The 21,376-nt window shown below is 38.7% G+C and overlaps 1 protein-coding gene across 2 annotated transcripts in view; it reads right to left on the bottom strand.

The window, feature by feature from the left end:
- B9D1 (B9 domain containing 1) overlaps positions 1-19,650 on the bottom strand; it is a 540,262-nt gene extending 520,612 nt beyond the window's left edge. Inside the window, exon 1 of one of the 2 annotated variants that reach the window (XM_044089570.1) lies at positions 19,456-19,650. In XM_044089570.1, the coding sequence (XP_043945505.1) occupies positions 19,456-19,515 (60 nt within the window). In that variant the 5' untranslated portion in view covers positions 19,516-19,650. The remainder of the gene's footprint in view (positions 1-19,455) is intronic. The other variant, XM_044089569.1, reaches the window with a different exon arrangement.
- Positions 19,651-21,376: the final 1,726 nt, after the last annotated feature.

Here is a 21,376-nt window from a genome sequence, read left to right as displayed (position 1 = left end):
GAATTATAAAGCGTATACATTACATCATTAATTTTTAAAAGGGCACTGAAGGGAATGAAGAAGTAACTGCAAGTAAAACATTTTTTCTTAATATTTGTATAAAACTCATGATGTAAATTGCATGTTACATTGTAAAGCAGTTTTGGATAGTGTGCAATGGGGGGTTAAATGCGAGTTGGGGACAATTTTATCAGTGACTGCTATATACGTTAAAGATGTTAAGGCAAGCAAGTACTTTTTAATTCTAAGATATTCAGGCTTTATATTGTAACAACTTAACAAAGGCTGGTCAGAAGCAAGTTAAAATTAAAATGATGTTGTGATCCTGGGCTGCTGAGGTGGGATAGAGTATAAAAGTGTATTGATAGATCTAGAATTAAGATAGTACTTTTTTCTGGTTTTACAGGGGGAGAATATCCAGATTCAAACAGAGATAAGAATAAGCAACTGCTTAAAAATCATTCTGTCAAACTTTAGGGTGTGTGTGTAGACCAAAAGTTGGAAATACACACTTAAAAGAACTCTCATGAATAACATTTAAAAGAACTGTCATGTATAATAAGAGGGATAAAAAAATATATATTTCTTTCCTTCCCTCTCTCTTTCTCTAGCAGGATGCAACAGAGTTACAGGGTTCACTGGAAACATCCCTAAAGCATACACACAGCAGGCTCATCCAATAGGCAGTATAAGTCTACTCAATAAACCCACCATTTATTTAGGACAAACCATGCATCACCTCTGCCCTTGTACTTTAAGTTCACTACAAACATCCCTAAAGGACACACCCAGCAGGCTCATCCAATAAGCAGTCTAAACCCACTCAATCTACCCATCATTTATTTAGTACAAAGTGTGCACCACCTCTGCCCTTTTGCTTTAAGTAAGTAAGTAAGTGTTAGGGGCATGAGTGTATTTTAGCCTGCATAGTGCTTAGTCTGAAGACAAATGCTTCGGTGTCCTAGTTTGTAGGCAATAGACGTATAGTCTGTAAACCCTCCTCCACTGACATCCTGCTTGTCAGCTTTTACTCTCCACTTCCTAACAAACACTGACATTTACTCATACTGCTCTTACTCAAAGCGTTTCTTTCTCTTATATTTTCTTTACTTCTTCTAGACTTGCTATTCTCATTATTTATATCCTCCTGTCTTTCTTTAGTGGAACTGCATGTCTTCAAGGAGATCATCCATGGTTCCCCACTTTCTTTCTTATTTCTCCTTGACCGGGACAGTTATTAAACCATTTTCAGCTCTGAGCTCGTATTTGTGCACAGCCAGCATTGACTCAGTGCACACAACTGTCTCTTTAGTATGTTTTTATTTTGCTATAAAAGTGTCTCTGGAAGCAAATAGATATGTATTTAAGATAGGTCTGCAGTTTAAACTCCTGTCTGTGGGCTATATTTTTTATGTAAATTATAAATATCATGGCAGCCTAAAACAAAAAACTTTGTCCACTACAATAGCTCCATTTTTTTAGACCACAGCAGTTCCATTGGTATTTGCTGCTTTAATTGTGCTCCCTTTATTGTTTTTAGCAGTCCAGTGTCTCCCTTACTTGTTTATTTCTCTTCTTTTGCAACCACTTTTAGCTCTGAGCCAGTAATTTTTCAGAGCTGCACTCCAGCATTCTAATTGTTTGTTTGTTTGTTTATTGGTAGTTTCTGAGGTACTTTACATGGATTTTCTTTCTACTGCTCTACCCATACCTCACTTACCCAACATTCTCTCATCACTCATTCCTTCCCCCTCTCTTTCTCTAGCAAGGTGCAATGGAGTTATAGGGTAAGTGATAAAAGACAATCAAATGCTTGAAGTTTATGTTATACTTACTTTGCCAACTGATTGTGTTTATCTAACTGGTGCTTTGCAGACATTGTTGCTGAACCTAATTTCTACCTGTAAATGTACCTTCTACTAAGTATGACCTGCAGCCATTGTTTGTTGGCAGCAATTTTTGTAATGGTACCCAATATTTATCATCATAATTACACTATCTTTCATAAGGAGCGAATGCTTATTTTATTAGCATAACTTTTTACAACTGGTGTTAAATAAGCTAGAAATGTAACCTAAATGGAGAGATCTCATACCACTATCAAGTTCCTTCATTGCCAAAAGGGTTTGTTGGAATGTAAGTTAAAGTAAGTGCTTGTTAAACCTTCTGTTCAATTTAAAGTGTTTGTGATATCTGAAGCTATTTTTGCAATTTTTTCCTGTCATATCCTTAATTTTTCAGTGTTCCTTTGTTGTTCTGGTGCAAGAAGGCTGTTTTTTGAAAAATTATTGTCCTTAATTTGTAAAGGTGTTAACAAAATAGTACTATTTCCTTCTGAGAATGTGCTGTTTAAGGTGGTAAGTCAAGTGGCCCACGACAGCAACTGTATTACAGAAATTAATTTCTATATTTATTAAGAAACCACTTACAATTTCAGTGTATTTACTGGTGACAGTGTTCTGTTATATACAACTCATCCTATAGTAATTTAATTGGATTTCTACTGAACCTTGCATACATATTTTTTTTTCTCTTTTTTTCAAAAGGTTCACTGGAAACATCCCAAAAGCATACATATAACAGGCTCATTCAACAGGCACCCTGAGTCTACTCAATCCACCCACTATTTATTTAGGAAAAACTATGTACCACCTCTGTCATTGTGCTGTAAGTAAGGGTTAGGGGCATCCAGTCTTGTGTGTGTATTTTAGCCTGCATAGTGTCTAATCTGAAGACAAGTGCTTCAGTGTCCTAATTTGTAGGCAATAGCCTTATAGTCTGTAAACTCTCCTCCACTGACATTGTGCTTGTTACCTTTTACTCTCCATTTACTAACAGACACTGACATTTACTCATACTGCTCTTCCTCAAACTAAAATTGTCTAATATTTTCTTCACTTCTTCTAGACTTGCTTATATTCTCCTATCTTTCTTTAGCAAAACTGCATGTCTTCAAGGAAGTCATCTTTGGTCTCGCCTCTTCCTTTCTTATTTCTTTTTGCCCGAAGCAGTTATTAAACCACTCTCAGCTCTGAGCTACTATTCGTGCAGAGTCAACAATGACTCAGTGCACTAAGCTGTCTCTTTAGTGTGTCTTTATTTTGCTATAAAAGTGTCCTTGCAAGCAATAGATGTATATGTAACAGAGAAGTCTGCAGTTTGAACAACAGTCTGTGGACTATATTTTTATGTAAATTATAAATATTATGGCAGCCTACAACAAATAACTTTGTCCACTATAACAGTCTCATTTTCTTAGACCACAGCAGTCCCATTGGTATTTCTCCTTTAATTGTGCTCCCTGTATTGTCTTTAGCATTCCACTGTCTCCCTTATGTTTATTTCTCTTCTTGTGTAACCACTTTTAGTTCTGAGCCAGTATTTTTCCAGAGCTGCACTCCTGTATTCTTGCTTACTTTTTCTCATTGTTTTGCTTATCTGTGAGGGTTGGGCAGCCTTTGAACTTTGCATTTCAAAGTCCATAAAAATCTGCTTACATTGCACAGTTGTTCAAATAGTCAAGTGCAATTTTTTACTGTTATCACCATTAGTCAGGTCAAGGTGATATTGAACTAACTCTCTTACTAAAACTGTGTCCCATAGTCACAAAATCAAGACTTTCATCTACTAGCACACAGGCCTTTTAAACTGCACTCTTCCTTTGACTTCTCTCTCTAAGCAGATTTGTGGCTGCTTAGGTTTAGTCACGGACTGTTTTTTTTCTCTTTTTGCCAAGTTTTCAACCTGCTTCATTTCCCCTCACCAACGCTCGGGCTCACTCTGCTCCCCTACCCTACCCCCAATTCCCACCCCCTCTCTATTTATACTTCCATAGCACCACTTACATAGTCCTCAAACCAATACCATCAATTCCTTTCAAAAGAAAAGTAACTGATATTACTCCCAATAGTAAAGCCCACTCTAGTTTACCACCCAAGACTCTCTCTCAAAATGTCTTAATCTTTGCCCCCTTTAACCATCAAATTACATCTCTGCAACCAACCCAATTCCATCCTAACATTTTCTAATCCTAATTTACAACAAAGATAAACCCAAGTTAAATAAGATGTCCATAACTCAGATTAGTATTATTCTGCCTCACTCTACTAGCCTTCATCACCAATTATCAAATTCACCTCCTTCAAATACTTAGGACTTCAATCAATCCTCACAAAGGAGATCAACATCTACCCAACCTGTCTTTCTCCATGACACCCTATCTCTAGAAACAAACTGTATCTGATTTATCTATAAATATCTCAAAACTAAGTATCCAAATTTACAATCAAATACCAAACCAAGACCAAAATATAACTGGCCACACTCTTCCCTCTGTAAAATATCAATTTAAAAAACTGGTGGAGAAATTCACCCCAGCCCAGGCCCACTGTTCATAATACCATTACTTCCATCCACAAAATAAACCACTCACCCAATACATCTCAACAAAAACAGAACCACACTCACCTTACTAAATATGAACCTAACAAGTATGTGCAAGAAAATCCATGATATACATACCTAGCTTGCCACATACACTCCTGATATAGTATGGACACCTGGTTAAAAAAAGAAATAAGGGATAATAAGATCTCCCCCAGGATACAATATACTCAAGCATGACAGACAAAACAAACATGCAGGTGGTGTAGCAATCATCTATAAATTTTTAACTACCACCTTACTTCTACAAGAAATACCCATATTTAACAATGTTGAACTTCTAATAACACTGTTAAAAATCAACAATAGGAAAGTATATGTTTAACAGCAATTTATATACCACCAGGGAATAACACTAATTTTGCTGAAAGCATCCTGTATTGTATATCTCAACAAATTAACCATGAAACTATAATACTTTGTGACTTAAATATAGACTGGCAACTCATATATTCTATGACCCCCCCCCCCCCAATGAATCCATAAACGTGTTCAACTTCAGACAATTAACAACCACACAAACTAGAATCAACAAAACTTCAGAAAGAGACTCAACATTATACTGGATTCTTCCAAACAAACCAGACAAACTGACAAAGGTAGGCTGTCTCTCAGATAGGATAAGTGACCACATACCAACATGTCATTATAACTCACCTTAACCTAGATAAACATATCTATAATCAAATACAAAATACAACCAATTTCAACAAAGATATTTTCAATGAAACACTAAAACAAATATAACTAGATTGTACTTAGAACAAATGCGACTAGAGCACTTTAATAGCATATTCTTATAGACCTTAAGTAATCTTGCTAAAGTCTAACCCCGCACCATGGCTGACAAAAGAAACAAACAAAAAATCAAAAAAAGGGATAAAGCCTAGAAAATTTGGTATAAAAATAGAACTCAAAATGCCTTCCAGCACTTTAGACATTTTAGAAACCTTGCAAAACTCCACGTCAAACAGGATAAGCAAAGATATTATACTAACCTACAAGACAAATATAAAAACAGGCCAAAACTTTTTTGGTCCTCACTAAATAAACTACTCCACCCTGGCAAGATCACCACTCCCTTTCAAAAAACAGCCAATGTGACAGACTCTATCCTCACCCAGTTTAATTCCTACTTTATACAATCAGTATTATCTATCTTAGACACTAATACACCTGCCCCCCAACCCTGTCCTATCAAGACCACCCACAACTCTTCAGTTTTAGTCCAGTACCTACCTCACTCATAACAAAGTTGCTCCTTAAACTAAAAGCTACTTCCATAGCTGTAGACCAGCTACCTAAAAATTGCCACATACGTCATAGCCTTCCCTGTGTCCATACAAGTCCATAGCAGAAAGATACATCCCATCACTGTGCAAAAATCCTACAGCAAGCCACTGTATAAAGGTGACACATCTACATAGTTTAACAACTACAGATCAATGCTGATTCTCCTTCCCCTCTCCAAAAGATTAGAGAAATGCATCCATATACAGCTGATGCAATACCTAACTTCAAATAACCTACTCTCAGAAACACAGCACGGCTTTAGGCCTCAGCACAGCACCACTACTGTACTACTACATTTTTCCAATATAATAAACCAACATAGAAACAATGGTCAGTGTCTACCATGTTCTCAGACTTGTCAAAGGTATTTGATATGGTCTTGTACCAGCAACTGCTCATTCAGCTCTCCTCAATAGGGCTTTCACAATACTCCTTGTTGTGGTTTCTTACTTATCTATATGGAAAGCAACAAGCTGTTAAATGGCAATAAACCTACTCATTGTTTCAACTAGTTACTACAGGTGCCTCTTAGGGCTCTATCCTGGGTCTTCTCCTATTTAATATATTTATTAATGACCTCCACACTTCCACTCACCATGCTAGTTTAGTTTAGTATGTAGACGACTCAGCATTAATATGTGCAGCCTCAACAATAAATAAGTTCCAAGACATTACCCAACAATCCTTCTCCTCTGTAGAAACCTGGCTCAAAGAATCAAACCCTCCTACTCAACCCTCAAAAAAAAAATAAGTTAATGCTTTTTACCTCAAAAGGTTGCCAAAATGAAAATAAATATTTTACTATAAAAAGTCAGCAAATAATACTGTCATTGAAACTGTAATTCACAGTAAACTTCTAAGCGTTACAATAGATGACAATCTCAAATATGACCAGCATATACACCATTAAATCTACACACCAGAAACTAGGCTCCCTTTGGAGGATCAATGTATTCCTTACAGATAATGCAAGACAACCTCTAGCTGCCATCTTCTTACTGTCAGCTCTCTTATTCACTGCTCCTATCTTAAACTTAAACAACACTCAAAGAAAGAAACTTGCCTCCTGCTACAATAAAATAGCTAAATTTGTCACCGCTCTCCCTCACAGGACTCACCATTGTCATAGCTTAAAGCAATTAAACTGGCTTGCATTACACAACTACCTAAAATATTCACAACTATCTACAGCACACAAACTCATTCATCCAAAAAAATGCCCTGCAGTGCAAAACTTATTACTGCCCTATTGTTCAGCAAGGGACCTCTGCTCTATTAACAAATTCTTATTACTTACAAATAAATCAAATAATGCTGCAGGAGGCTCTCTCTCTGCTACCAGTATGTTGCTAAACTCTGGAATAGATACAAATAAAACTCTCAGACAAATTCAATAGTTTTAAACCACTGCTTAAACAACATATTAACCAGTCCCGGTCCTGCATATGCTCAACACAAGCTTAAAACTTTGTGTTCACCATACGATACTCTCCAAATACTCTCCTTAAATAGAATACTCTCAATCAATTTTATACATAATTGCTGCCTGTAGGTGGGTTTTCTCTTTAGTAACTTACACCTCAGTCAAATCTTAGAATGTATAAATGTAACTACTGTTTCTGTATAAATGTAAATAGAAATGTAACTACTCTGTGTTTAACTAGAACTCAGTATAATGCAATGTAACCAAATGGAGCTTTTCTTGCCAGGCCTCCACTGAAAATGGGTATTACCCAGTCGGACTTTCCCGGTAAACAAAGATAAATAAATACATAAATAAATAATTATTATATTTTATTTATTTTACATTTGTTGACCGGGCTGGTCCAACTGGATATATGTCCATTTTCAGTGGAGGCCCGGGGAGAAAAGCTCCGCACATCAGAATAGTATTACACAAACACAGGTACAATAGCAAGTTTAGACAAATTATAACAGTACATGATATTAGCTTATGAGCAAGGAAAAAAAATGCATTCCTAGTTACAAAATAATACATTCCTACTTACATACGTATGGATATACGTCAGAAAATATATAAAGGTAAGTGAAATAGGGCACTTTTAAACTAAAAGGATTACACACACATACAATTTTATAATGATTATTCTTTCCATATTCACAAAACAAACAGCACTGCTTGCAATATAAATAGGACTTCTTACAGAGATAAGTTGCATCTCAGAAACACTTCTCTGGGACAAGCTTTCCATCCATGTGAAGCAGAGCATTTCCCTAACCCAATTAAAGTGTAACTTGGACCAGTGGATGGTGAATCGGAAATTTACCCCATTCTACTCCCTATGCCCCTAATGAACAATGTCAACCTGTAAATGCTTGAGGACCCAAGTTTTAGCCTAAATATACCTTTTAGAATAATCTTACGGTTGCAAAACTTGTCAGATACATTTGGGACGGTTGCAAAACTTGTCAGATACATTTGGGATGCATGGCTAGGCTTAAAAAGGCCCCTGTGATCATTAATCTAGTATATACTCATGAACCTATGGAATGTAAATGGCCTTACAGGCATAGATAAAAGGCAAATGTATTGAATTACATTAAGAAATGTGTGGTGCGAGTAGCAGAGTTCCATGACATACATTTAGAAAGAAATCAGCATGTGAATTTAACAAAGAAAGGATTTTAGAATGGACATGATGAATATTAGGGGCAAAGGAAAAGGGGAGTAATGATATTGACCACTCGAGAGGTTCCAACAATAATAGAAAAGGACAAAAAGACAATAATGGTAGACTTGTGGTAGAAAGGGGCGACTGGCAAGGGAGTAGGATTATGCTGGCATTTATTTATATTCCACTATAACTGGCTGTTATGGAGCTTAAAATGTAAGAAATAATCAGCTTTCAGCAGGAAATATTTATGGATGGGGACTGGAACCTGACTTGCAATAGTGACAATATATCAGGGGGACTTAGAAGGGAAACTATAACAAACAATTGTAGACTTCTGTAGAAATATGCAAGAATATCCAGTATGGAAGATGTGAATTCAGTAGTGCGAAATCAGACAGAATTTACATATTATTCCCCAAGGTACAAAAACTGGGCTAGACTGGACAGAATTTATATTTTACAGGAGCATGTATATTTAATTGAAAGCTGTGACACACATCAAATAACTATTTCAGATCATATACCATATCAAAACTACGATAAAGATGCAGGATAATTTATTTGAAATGAGACATTGGCACTTTCTTACTAAATTGTTAAAAAAAGAAGCATTTAATGAATCCATAGTGGAAATCATCATATAATCATTAGTGAAGACAGACATTTCTTCAGAAGACATAGCTAGTGGGATAAACTGGAGTTTAAAATATGCCATAAATAAAAGAAAAATAAATATGGGAAATAAGTGATATATATTATTTAGAGGGGCTGACAAAGGATAAAGCATTTCAGAATTAGAGAATCTAAAAGAACAAGAAGAGGAGCAACTGCAGAGTGCTTAAGGAAAAACAAAGAAATATTTGGATAATATGTATGAGGTTAGAAAGTTTGCTGTTAAGCAACTTTCTTTGATAACTCCAGAGCACAAATACTTTTAGCACAACTTGGGCAACAGAAATTACAAAGAATTGTTGCCAAGGTTAGGGGCCTACGACAAGAATAATAATCAGAGATACTATAGAGGTATTACAGACATTTCAGAAATGTCATGAAAAAAATCTGTATAAAGCAGAACAATGCGAAAACAAAGAAAAGGCAAAAATGGAAATATTTATGGAATACTTAATTATGCAAAGATCAAAGGAAAATGAGGCTCAACAATTAGCATCCAAGATAGGAAGAAAAGAGATGAGAAGAGATTAAAACTATGATGTATAATCAATTGACATCCCAGGAACAGACAGTATTCCTGTTAAAGTATGGATGTTAGGAGGGAAGAAAGTGATAAAGATCTGGAAGGTTTTGATTAACAGTATTTTAAATGGGGAAGCATCATCATCTTGGGGGAAAAAAAGCTGTGGTGATTGTATTACCCAAACAGGGTAAAAAACATTCAGGCCCAGCTTCATGTAGACACATTTCAATTTTAAAATGTGTTTATCTGTATATTAGCTGGGAAAATGGCAAATGAGTTGCTAAAATTGATAGATATACATCAATGAGGTTTTGTGGAGGGCATTCAATCATTTGGCAATATTAATACAGCAATGATGATCCACAATGTAGGAAAATACAGCTGCACTTGGTGGGTCTTGATGCAGAGAAAGCATTAGACAAAGTGGATTGAGACTTTATGAGTAGGGCAACAGAAACATCTGCATTCTCTGATAGAATAATAGGGTTAATTAAGAGGATATATGAAAGGCCAGAGGCAGGAATTTAGCTAGGAGTGTTCCTACAAACATCTTGTGTTTGAACAGAGAAATCAAGCAGGGATGCATTCACTCCCCTTGAAATATAAACTTAATTTTTTTATTTTATTTATTTAACATTTGTTAACCGGGAAAGTCCAACTTTGAACGAAGCCAATTTTCAGTGGAGGCCCAGGGAGAAAGGCTCCAGATGCATGTCTTTGTAACGTGGGAGGAAAGCAGTGCACCTGGAGAAAACCCACACGAACGCAGGGAGGACATGTAGACTGCGCACAGAAGGCACCCCAGCCGAGAATTGAACCGGAGAACCTCTTGCTGTGAGGCGACAACGCTACCGCTGCACAACTGCACAGTTAATAGGTTCATAGGTTGATACTAGGCTATCTGCCCTAGGGCATTTATAAGCCTAGCCAGAGTATGTTTGGCTTTCGCCACCCTTTTAGATGAGTTGACTATGTCTTTGTATAGTAGGTCACAGAAGGTAACCCTTTTAAGGTTTGTTTACTGTACCTCTGTCAAGCAGTGACACAGAAGAGATCCCAGGGGTAAACTTACGATCTTCCATCCATTCGTCAAGATTTCTCTTGAAGAGGGTCAGTGAGGGGCTCTGCCTGACATGGATTGGGATTTTGTTCCAGAGTGAGGGGAGCTTCTGGGATATGAATCTGTCCCTCCAGCATGTCCTATTTATTTCTGTGCTGAGGTTCAGGTCCCTGGAGCGTGTAGCTCTACGGGATTTAGATTTCCTGAGGTGAAGCATGTCCATTAATTCTGGGTTGGACATGGCTTTATACGTCAGACACAGATAGCCTCTGAGTAGGCGGTACGCAACTGAGTAGAGCTGGAGTTTCTTTAGCCGAACTGCATAGGGCATCTGTTTGAGCCCCTAAAGAAGATAAAACAAAGCCTATAGTGGTAAACTATACACCTACACACACATGGATTGGTTCAGCAATACCCATATTTAAGGGAGCATGATATGATGAAATATTTATGTGTATAGCATTTAAGGATATGTGGGAAGAGACTATAGTGGTAGCAAGATATAAGCAGTGAAAAACATTTTAGTCCACTTAGTTTTATATACAAGTCAGTCATACATTTGTCAATCAGAGGAGAAGATGTGGAAGATATTTAATAAAGAGTTGAAGGAATTTATTTGGGAGGGGAAGAGGGCAAGCATTAAATGGGGGTAAACTGATCCTCTCCACAGAACAATTACCTGATTTGAATAGATAGTGCAGAACTATGCAGTTAAGGCTCACATACACAATGCAAGCAAAAGGTTATAATGCAAAGTGGAAAGGGATGATGATGAAATGGGGGAAGTGTGAGAAATATGGAGCGAGTAGGATTTTGGATGACAAAAATCCAGAAGGTTTAGGATTTTTGCTTGGAAGTATCTGCATAGGTATTTTTATACCCCAGGCAGACTTCAAATAAATTTTTCTCAGGTCGATACCAAATGCTGCAGGTATGATGAAAAAGGAGAGGTAAATGGGAACACGCTTTTTGAAAGTGTAACAAGTTGGAAGATTTTTAAAAAATCTCTACAGAGTTCTCTATCAGAAATGCTGGGGGAACAGATGGCTGAAAGTAAGGAAATTATTCTTTTGAACTGGGACATAGAATTTGAATTGTTTGTACATACTAATAATGACAAACATTTGAGTTTAGGACTCCAAATTCCTCAGAAAATGCATGCATCCTTACCTATGGAATTTTTCTGGTACAGATTAAAGGAAATAAATCAGAGATACAAACAGGGGAAATAAGGTTCTTTTTAAGTACTGATGAGCTTACTCTTTGGAACAGATTGAGAAGTTTACAATCAACAAAAAATCTCAGTTTACAGTCAGTCCACTGGTTCAAGAGAATTCAGCTGACGTCATTTGGGAGTCTAGCAAGTATGCCTCCTTGGCAACTCCAACATGAGAAATACCAAGTATGTTCCACTGGGATAAGGCCTCAGTGTATAGCCAATGTACACTGGAGAGATTAAACAGTATAATATAATTTATCAGCAAAAATAACTAACGTCCTTATTCATACAAATGAGATAAGATAGGCAATATGATCACTTGTCATACAATAACAAAATAAATGCTTTAGACAAACTAGGAAACATATGCACTGTTTCACTCTAGTATATTCCCAAACCAGATATATTAACAAGTAGCAGGGCAAGCATTACATGTTGGGGGACTATAAATTAACAAAGTTTGAGGGGGGAGGGCATAGTTAACGAAATTGCCACAGTAAAATCTGCAGGAGGATCCCCACAGAATGTTAGTTTATTTATTAACTGGATAACACACCAGGTGCAAATGCTTCTTTCTACAAAGGTGATCAAGAAGTACTGTCTTCTAAATGTAGTAGCATACTGAAAATTCTGGTAGAATAAAACAAACAGAATGCAGTATTCAAAATGGAATCTTAGATCCTAGGCACAACATGTGCTGAGTTACATGTTACACAGGACAACAGAATAAGTTTTTTAGCAGCTCAGAGCTTTAACTTTCTTCACTATAGTATCAATCAACAGACTCAGGAACCTTAGCAGCACAAACAAAATCAGCCCAAAAGGATTAAGCAAGGTGAAGGAACTTCAGATGCTGACAAGATTAACAAGGTCAAGAAGCCCTCATCATGAATAACAAAGCCGCATGCAGACTTAACTGGCAGTAGCTCACGTGGATACAAAAGATCCCACAGCACATATCAAAAACAGTAGGGGAATTTCACCTGGTGCCTTGGCCAAATTTCCTCTAGTCAGTATACATACCACAGCTGGTCTCCCAAGAAAATGAGGCCATCACCCTAGTGGAAATAACCTGGTCAAAGGATAAAAAAAAGAAAATGATCAGGAGGGCCAACCAGAATGAGAGAGTCAATGTTCCTAGAAGAACTGATTTAGAGGACCTACAGCAGTTATAAAGAAATAATCAGCCCTAGCTGTATGAACAGAATCAGTAAGCAGGCAAAATGTGTCAGTGGTTAATATTTCTGCCTTACAGCTGCAGGAGCTGAGGGTTCAAGCACAACTTCCCACTTGCTCTATGTGTGGTGTCTATATGGGTTTTCTAAGTAATATAGTTTTCTCTTGGTTTCCAGAAACATTTTAGCTGATTATATTTCTCATGTATTCTTACCCTGTCATTATGTACACCCCCGTACTCAGTGAAACACACTCAGTGAAACAGTTAACAAATATCTCCAAAATTACTGAGAGAATCAAGGGCACTGTAATACAATTAATGGAGTCTGGTGCTAGATTTGTTGGGTCCACCACAATTAATAGTCAGGCATGTAGAGCAGTTTTAATGATGGTGTTAAAAGATTCTGAGGCACAGAAGATTTACTGAAGTCATGAAACCACATTTCTTGACAGTTAGTCCACATGATTTTGTTTGGCCTGCATGATGCCATCATCTTTTTCAGTACGACCACAGAAATGTTTGAATTTTAAAATGACTGAAATAATACTTATCCTTGGGACTTCTTCATTCCATATTCTTCCCATTAATGTCACTTTTGCTCATCTGACTTGCTGTACAAGATTTTACTGATAAATTTTATATAAAAAATGAAATGAGAAAATTGATCTGTTGTGGATGGGGCTGGGGGTCCAGTGACCACTAAGGTTCTTTGTTGACTAGCCATGCTCATACAGAGGTTAAGGGATAAACAGTGATGCTGGTATCTGCCCAACACAGTGCAAAAAATGGGAATCTCACTGCTAGCTGGGTCTACCCATGCATGGTTGTACTACTAGACACCTTGACATCCCTATCCCTTGAACTTCCGCTATAGCCTGGTTTAAAAGCTGTCAAATAGGCAACAATCTGTCCAATGGTAAAGTGTACTATTCCCCTTACTCCCAACTACCATAGGTGTACCACAAGACACTCATTAGACCCATTATAGAGTACAATGCCCCTTTTGGAATGTACCTCACAAGTCATCTGCAGCAGCTGGAAAGGCCACAGAAGTACCTCACAAAGAGGATTACTGGCCTCAAACAAATGCCCTACACTGACCATCTCAAAAAACTCCAGCTTTACTCCGTAGCATATTGCCTACTCTGAGGTGATCTCTGCCTAACATATAAAGCTATGTCAAACCCAGAGCTGTTGGACATGCTACACCTAAAGAAATCCCAATCCCTCCGAGCTACACGCTCTAGGGACCTAAACCTTGTCACCACAATAAACAGGACATGCTGGAGGGATAGATTCCTGTTCCAGAGACTTCCCATACTCTGGAGCAGGCTACCCATCTATGTCAAGCAAAGTTCTTCATTAGCACTCTTCAAGAAAAATCTTGATGAGTGGATGGGAAATAGGAAATACACCCCGGGGATCACTTCTGTGTCTCTGCTCGACAGTGGCACAGGAAAATAACTTTCTTGGATGGCATACACCAGGGAACCTTGTGGGCTAGGCATACGTAGGCCCTTGGGCCGATAGCCTAGTACCTACCTATGAACCTATAAGACTCCATATTAGGCCCACTTCTTTTCTCCATATTTACCAATAATCTCCATACCACCACACAGTATGTTTCACTTATACAATACGCTGACGATTCAACTCTTATCCGTTCAGCTCCATCACTTCCCACCTTACAACAACTCACCCAGGAATCCTTTAGCTCTGTGGAAAGTTGGACTACACAGATCCAACTTATCCTAAATCTTAATAAAATCAAATTACTACTTTTCACCCCCCAAAAAAACTTTTTCACCCATCTATCCTTCACTATTTCCTCCAAAAATTGCACTATTATCTCTCCCTCTGACCATACCAAACTCCTAGGCATTGAAACTGATAAAAATCCACATTTTACAAACTATCAAAAAAGTTCATAAAAATGGGAACACTATATAGGCACAGGAAATCCCTCTCGAAAAAGCACAGATCATCCTAGCCAAAACTCACTTCTTGTCTACCCTAATGTATGCTGCTCCAGTTCTTATACAGCCTAGAAAACTTGACCTTGCCAGAATCGAATCATGTGACAATAAAATCGCCAAGTTTGCAAACAACTCGACTTTTAGAACCCACCATTGCCAGGCTATAAGGGAACTGCAATGGCTGGAACTTCCCCAGCTACTAACCTATCACCAATTAGTCATTGCCTACAATGTGGTAATACATCCAGAAAAAAAACCTGCACTAGGCCAACTTCTCACCCACTACAATACAAATCGTCCTGTCCGATCTTCTGACAAACCCCTCCTCTGTATCTCTAGGGCTAACAATACTGCAGGAAAAGCACTGTTCTTCCACTCCATAGCTGGAACCTGGAATAATCTCCCTCCTGCTCTGATTTCAGCCCCTACCTCTACTTACTTTAAAAACTCACTTAGAACACACTTAAGAATATGTGGCTATGCTCATTGCCCATGTATAACATAAGTCCTCAAATTATTCCACTTATATACCTCACTTCTTAATGAACCTACTGTAATATATATTACAGTCTAGGACTTCTCCTAATTCTGATTGAATTTGTATACTTATTCTGTTATTAACCATGTGTAACTATTTTTCCTGTACATATAGGTTTTATGTCTTCTGCTGCATACTATATTTTAACATATTGTTTGGAAGTTCTTTGTATACTGTAATTTAACATATTGTGTACATTTTTACTTACTGTGGAGCTTTTCTCCCCTGGCCTTCTCTGAAAATGGACCTGTGCCCAGTCGGACCATCCCGGTTAACAAATGTAAAATAAATAAATGACCTCAGAGAAGGAGACCTGCTGGTTTTGTATTAGATCATTACCCCACCAGATGCACAGTAGCAAGGACTGCCCAAACCCCAGCCAGCATGCTGTGAATAATGTTTACTTTTAGAAGTGCTTTGAATAAAAATCGGAAGATCATTGTCAGAAAAATCAGTATGTTAAACATTGTAATTATTTCAGTACAAAGCCTTTTCTCCCTTATGTATTAAACCTTAGACAACAATTTACCCAGTAAAAACTCAAATAAGTTACATGTTGATTTTTCATCCCTTTGATTTGGGGTGAGTTACTTTTTTTTACATAAATACAGTGAATTTATGTATGTTTATTTCATACGAGTTTTTAAATGAACAAAATACTGTTAAATGTGTTTTTCCTGCTTTGTGAAAGTTCACCAGGTAACATCATCATTTCTTAAGATCAGTAAGGTTGCCACCCATCCCGTTGTCAGCAGGACACTCATGGGTTAAACCACCTTATCCCGTTGCCCTATGTATCAAGTAGTGGGACCTGAAAAGCCCTGCTTTTGCGATCGCACTGAATTGCCGTAGAAAAGTCGCAATTACTTCCGGCTTTTTCATGGTGATTCAGTTACATCACCAACCAGGACCTGCAGGCAAAGCTGCTGCCTGTTAGGTCCGGGTGCTTTAATTCGTGTAGCAATTGGCTGCAATTCATGAAAGGGGTGGGGATTGGGGCAGGAAGAGCTCTGCAAAGATCGTGGCTGTAGGAGCACTTTGTTTTAACCGCTTCTGCAGCTGCTAAAAAAAGACCAAGATTTTTTTTTTATGTAAAACAAGCGATGCAGCTAGCCAGCCATCCTCCTCCATCCAACTAGCCATCTTCCTCCTCCAGCCAGCCATCCTACTCCTCCATCCATCCAGCCAGCCATCCTCCAGCCATCCATCCATTCAAGCAGCCAGCCATCCATCCATCCATCCATTCATGCAGCCAGTCATTCATCCAGCCAGCAGCTACTCCCACCAACCAGCTAGCCACTCCAGCCAGCCAGCCATCCATCCAGCCCCCAGCCATTCATGCAGCCAGCCATCCATCCATTCATGCAGCCAGCCAGCCATGCACCCATTCTTTCAGCCATCCATCCATCAAGCCATCTATCCAGCTGCTACTCCCACCAACCAGCTAGCCACTCCAGCAGCCATCCGTTGTACTCATAACAGCATCTCCTTCATCACTCTGGTGATGACATCATGGTAGAGGGTGTGGCTAGTGTCATATTGGCCACACCCCATGTCCCACTTTGGCCCGCTTAAAAGGTGGCAACCCTAAAGATCAGGTGTTTGTCTTTTTAGTTGGTTTATAAAGGTAATTAACTTACACAGGATGGATGTGACAGTAGTTCAGTGTTTAATGCTTTTGTTACTTTTCTGAATGTTACAATTAAGACCTGCTAGTTTTTTAGGATCCCTGTTGTGCACACAAAGTATCCTAGGGCTTTATGCCTGAGTTCGCACAGAGAGGTTTGGTATTTCTTTTGAAAAACTTACAACTTCCTGGATGGGGTACACTGCAGACTGTGGGGTAGCCACTGTATATGGCATGTCAGACTTTGCGATTAGATAAAGGTTTTATGGGGAAAAAAGCAGATAAGTTTAGAAAAGTAACTAATTTTTGACCAATTGCTTATTTTAATGTAATGTTTAATCTTGTTTAATAGTCCATGCTGTTGGTAAGGGGGATTACCTTTTGTAATAACCCTGCAAGACGGAGCACATGTATTGTTTTTGCTGTACTTTTTAATTTCCTTATTAAAAATGAAATCGACTTGTTAATGTTTTGTTTGAAAATGCACTTGTAAAATTATATTCTGCTTAACACTGGCTGTTTAGTTTGTATGGAGAGCAGCCATGTGAATCCCCCCCCTGCAGAAGCATAAAATTATAATTAAAGATATCTAGATCAGGGGAGGTCATCGTGCCTCTTTACTCATCCCTCATCAGGCCCATAATTGAGTACAATGCCCCTTTTGGGATGTACCTTACCAGACACCTGCAGCAACTGGAAAGACCCCAAAAGTACCTCACCAAGAGGATCAAAGGGCTCAAACAGATGCCATATGCTGCCCGGTTAAAGAAACTCCAGCTCTACTCAGTGGCATACCGCCTGCTCAGAGGCGATCTGTGCCTGACGTATAAAGCCATGTCCAACCCGGAATTAATGGACATGCTGCACCTCAGAAAATCCAAAATCCCATCGAGCTACGCGCTCAAGAGACTTGAACCTCAGCACTGAAATAAATAGGACATGCTGGAGGAACAGATTCATAACCCAGAGGCTCCCTTCACTCTGGAATAAAATCCCAGTCCAGGTTAGGCAGAGTCCCTCATTGACTCTCTTCAAGAGGAATCTTGATGAGTGGATGGAAGATAGTAGGTTTACCCCAGGTATCACTTCTGTGTCACTGTTAGACAGAGGCACAGTACACTAACCTCGAAAAAGGGCATAGCAAAATTCATTTAAAATGGGTGGCGAAAGCCAAACACACTCTGGCTAGGCTTATAAATGCCCTAGGGCAGATAGCCTAGTATGAACCTATGAACCTAAAAAAGCATGAAGCCTGTGTTAAAAACGGTCAGAGAATGAATACTCACAATGAATATTCACCATGTCACTGAATACTCTGCGTGGCTTGTCACTCAGCTGTGTTTTCCATGCAACGTCACAAGGGCTTGTCATGTCAATCATTTTGGCTACGCCCCTTCCAGCGTGAAAATCGCGGTGGGGTAATGTTCTAATACAAAGCCAACCTGCTATCTATAGGTTGCCACCTTTTCAAATGCCCAAAGTGGGACATTTTTGGTACAAATGTCAGATTTTGCATGGCGAGACATACCCACGGCAGGTACAAAGGGCAGAACTTCACTTTTTTGCCTAAATAAAAGCTTATACTTGTAGTATTTTAGTTGCTTATTCTGTTTCTTATAATATTTAGGTATTCCAGATACAGAATAACTGTTTTATGCAACTATTACATAAAATACAGGAAATTATTTTGTCCTAAAATATCAGGACATTTGCCATTTTTACTAATGTTTTTGCAGGACACAACTGTCCAAAGAGGGACTGTCCCTCACAAAGTGGGACGGGTGGTAACCCTAATCTATAGTCGTGTTGTCCAAGATGTTTTCATCATGTCATTGCGTCCTCTAAAGTATTAATATGGAGCAAAGGTATCACACTACAAAAGCATACTAAAAACTATGGCAGACTACAATAGACAGAATGCAACATTCAGAATGGACATGGGTCCCCATATATCCCAGACTAAATATAAGCACTCTGATAACTACAGTACTTATTACAACACATAACGAAATGTAAAACTTTTGTTGCAAAGGAAAGGAGGGTATACAAGAGAAAAAAAAAAAAAAAAAAAAAAACAGGCAACGGTACGAAAAATTACTGACTGGATCCCGAGTAGTGCGACAATTGGGAACCGAACTGAGTATTAATGGACTAGCAAAGGATGAATACAATTATACTTAGCTAAACAAACAAATCGGTGTTTTTAAAGGCCTGATCTGTGACGGAAACAGCTAAGCTGTGATTCAACAAAAACATTTTGCAGTTAAGGAGGAACAATTAAGTTTACTCACATCAGCACCTTCTATCTGACCACTGACCATAATTAAGAACACGGCAGGGGTGACCGACATTGCCACTGAGCTGAATTGAATGAACGTAAATAAAAAAAGAAAAGCGGTAACATTTCCACCTTTCAGCCAGTGGGTACAAGTTTTGCCTTGGATACAAAGACGCTTATACTCCTTTCATAGAGACGGTCTACGGAAAGCTAAGTGAGGCATAACTGATAAAGCTCGCCTTAACTTGGCTGAACAGATGATTTTGTTATTGGTCCACGTAATATCCTACAGATTATGGAATCTTTTTGAAAAGAATATCCCGGTTTTGGAAAATTACAGAAGGAAATAGTTTGAAAATTAGGGAGTTTGTAGCTGCAAAACAGAAGCAAAAGAGTTACGATATGATCACGGGAAGTATGAAACAAAATCGAAAACGTTCTGCGAACAGGGCACAATCATATATCTCTCAACTAATCAGGAACAAATCTCAGCAGAATCGGGACAAATCCAGACATGATCAGCGTCACTTTTAAAATATTAGTGCTGTTAACTTGCTGCATCGACAGAATACGAGAATGTAAATTACTATAGATTTTATTGCGTTAAAGAAACACAAATTTAATTACTGTCACTGTTTATTAAGTTAAATTCATCACCTTTTTTTTAAAGTCGTAAATTTTAGGAGGATTAAGACGGATAGGACCTAGTCAAAATAGTGGCAAATCATTAAAGACTGAACTTAGAAATGGCCGACATTTGAGTTTCCGACTTCATAGGTTCCTAGGCTAATGGCGTGGAGCCCTTACAAGCCGAGCCCATGACAGGATTACCATCTGCCACCCCACCTTAGTTCTCAGTGCCTCTGTCGAGTAAATCCACTGACTGGAGTGATCCCTAGGGTGAATTTTCTATTTCCCATCCACTCATGAAGATTTCTCTTGAAGAGGGCCAGTGAGGTGCACTGCTTGACATGTATGGGAAGTCTATTCCATAGCATGGGCAGTCTCTGGTTTATGAATCTGTCCTTCCAGCATGTTCTGTTGATTGTGGTAATGAGGTTGAGGTCTCTGGAGTGTGTGGTGCGTAGGGATTGGGATTTCTTTAGATGTAGCATTTCTAAAAGAGCTGGGTCAGACATGGCTTTGTAAGTCAAGCAGAGATCGTCTCCAAGTAGACAATATGAGACAGGGAATAGTTGGAGTTTTTTTTAGTCTGTTCATATAGGACAAATGTTTAAGGCCTAGGATCCACTTTGTCAGGTACTATTGTGGTCTTTCCAGTTGTTGCAGGTGTCTAGTGAGGTACATGCCAAATGGGGCATTGTACTCAATGATTGGCCTAATGAGGGAAGAGTAGAGGGAGACAATGACCTCTTTCTTCCTGGATGCAAAACCCGTAGTAATGAGATGTGCCACATAGAAGGACTTTCTAACCACAGTGGCAATGGGGTGGTCAAAACAGAGGTCTCTGTCAACCTGTGTTCCCAGATCTCTTATAACACCTTCTGTGTTCAGTGGACTACCATCGATGCGGTAATTCATGGGAACTGGCTTTTTTCCCAAAGGGGATGACAACACATTTTTTTGCATTGAGCTTAAGGCCATGGTTCTGACACCAGTCGTTGGTCTCAGTGAGACCTTTCTGTAGGATGTCAGCATCACTTGGGGAGTTAATAATGGCCCCCAACTTGCAATCGTCTGCGAACATTGTCAGCCAGGGTCCCTTCGTGTTGGCCTGGACTTCAGAAGTAGATACCAAACAGGAACGTACCCAGGACTGAACCCTGTGGGACTGCACTCGTGACTGGTTCGTAGTCTGACTTGGAGTCAGCTACTTTCACACTGTGGGTTCTACCTGTGAGCCAGTTTGCAACCCATCTAGTGATATAGGGGTTAATGCCCAGCTTAGTAAGTTTTTCTATGATTCCTGAGTG

The sequence above is a fragment of the Protopterus annectens genome, chromosome 12.part0, assembly GCF_019279795.1.
Source record: "Protopterus annectens isolate FY-2018-M chromosome 12.part0, PAN1.0, whole genome shotgun sequence".
In the NCBI taxonomy this organism is placed as follows: Eukaryota; Metazoa; Chordata; order Ceratodontiformes; family Protopteridae; genus Protopterus; species Protopterus annectens.
This window is presented reverse-complemented; position numbering and strand designations above follow the sequence as displayed.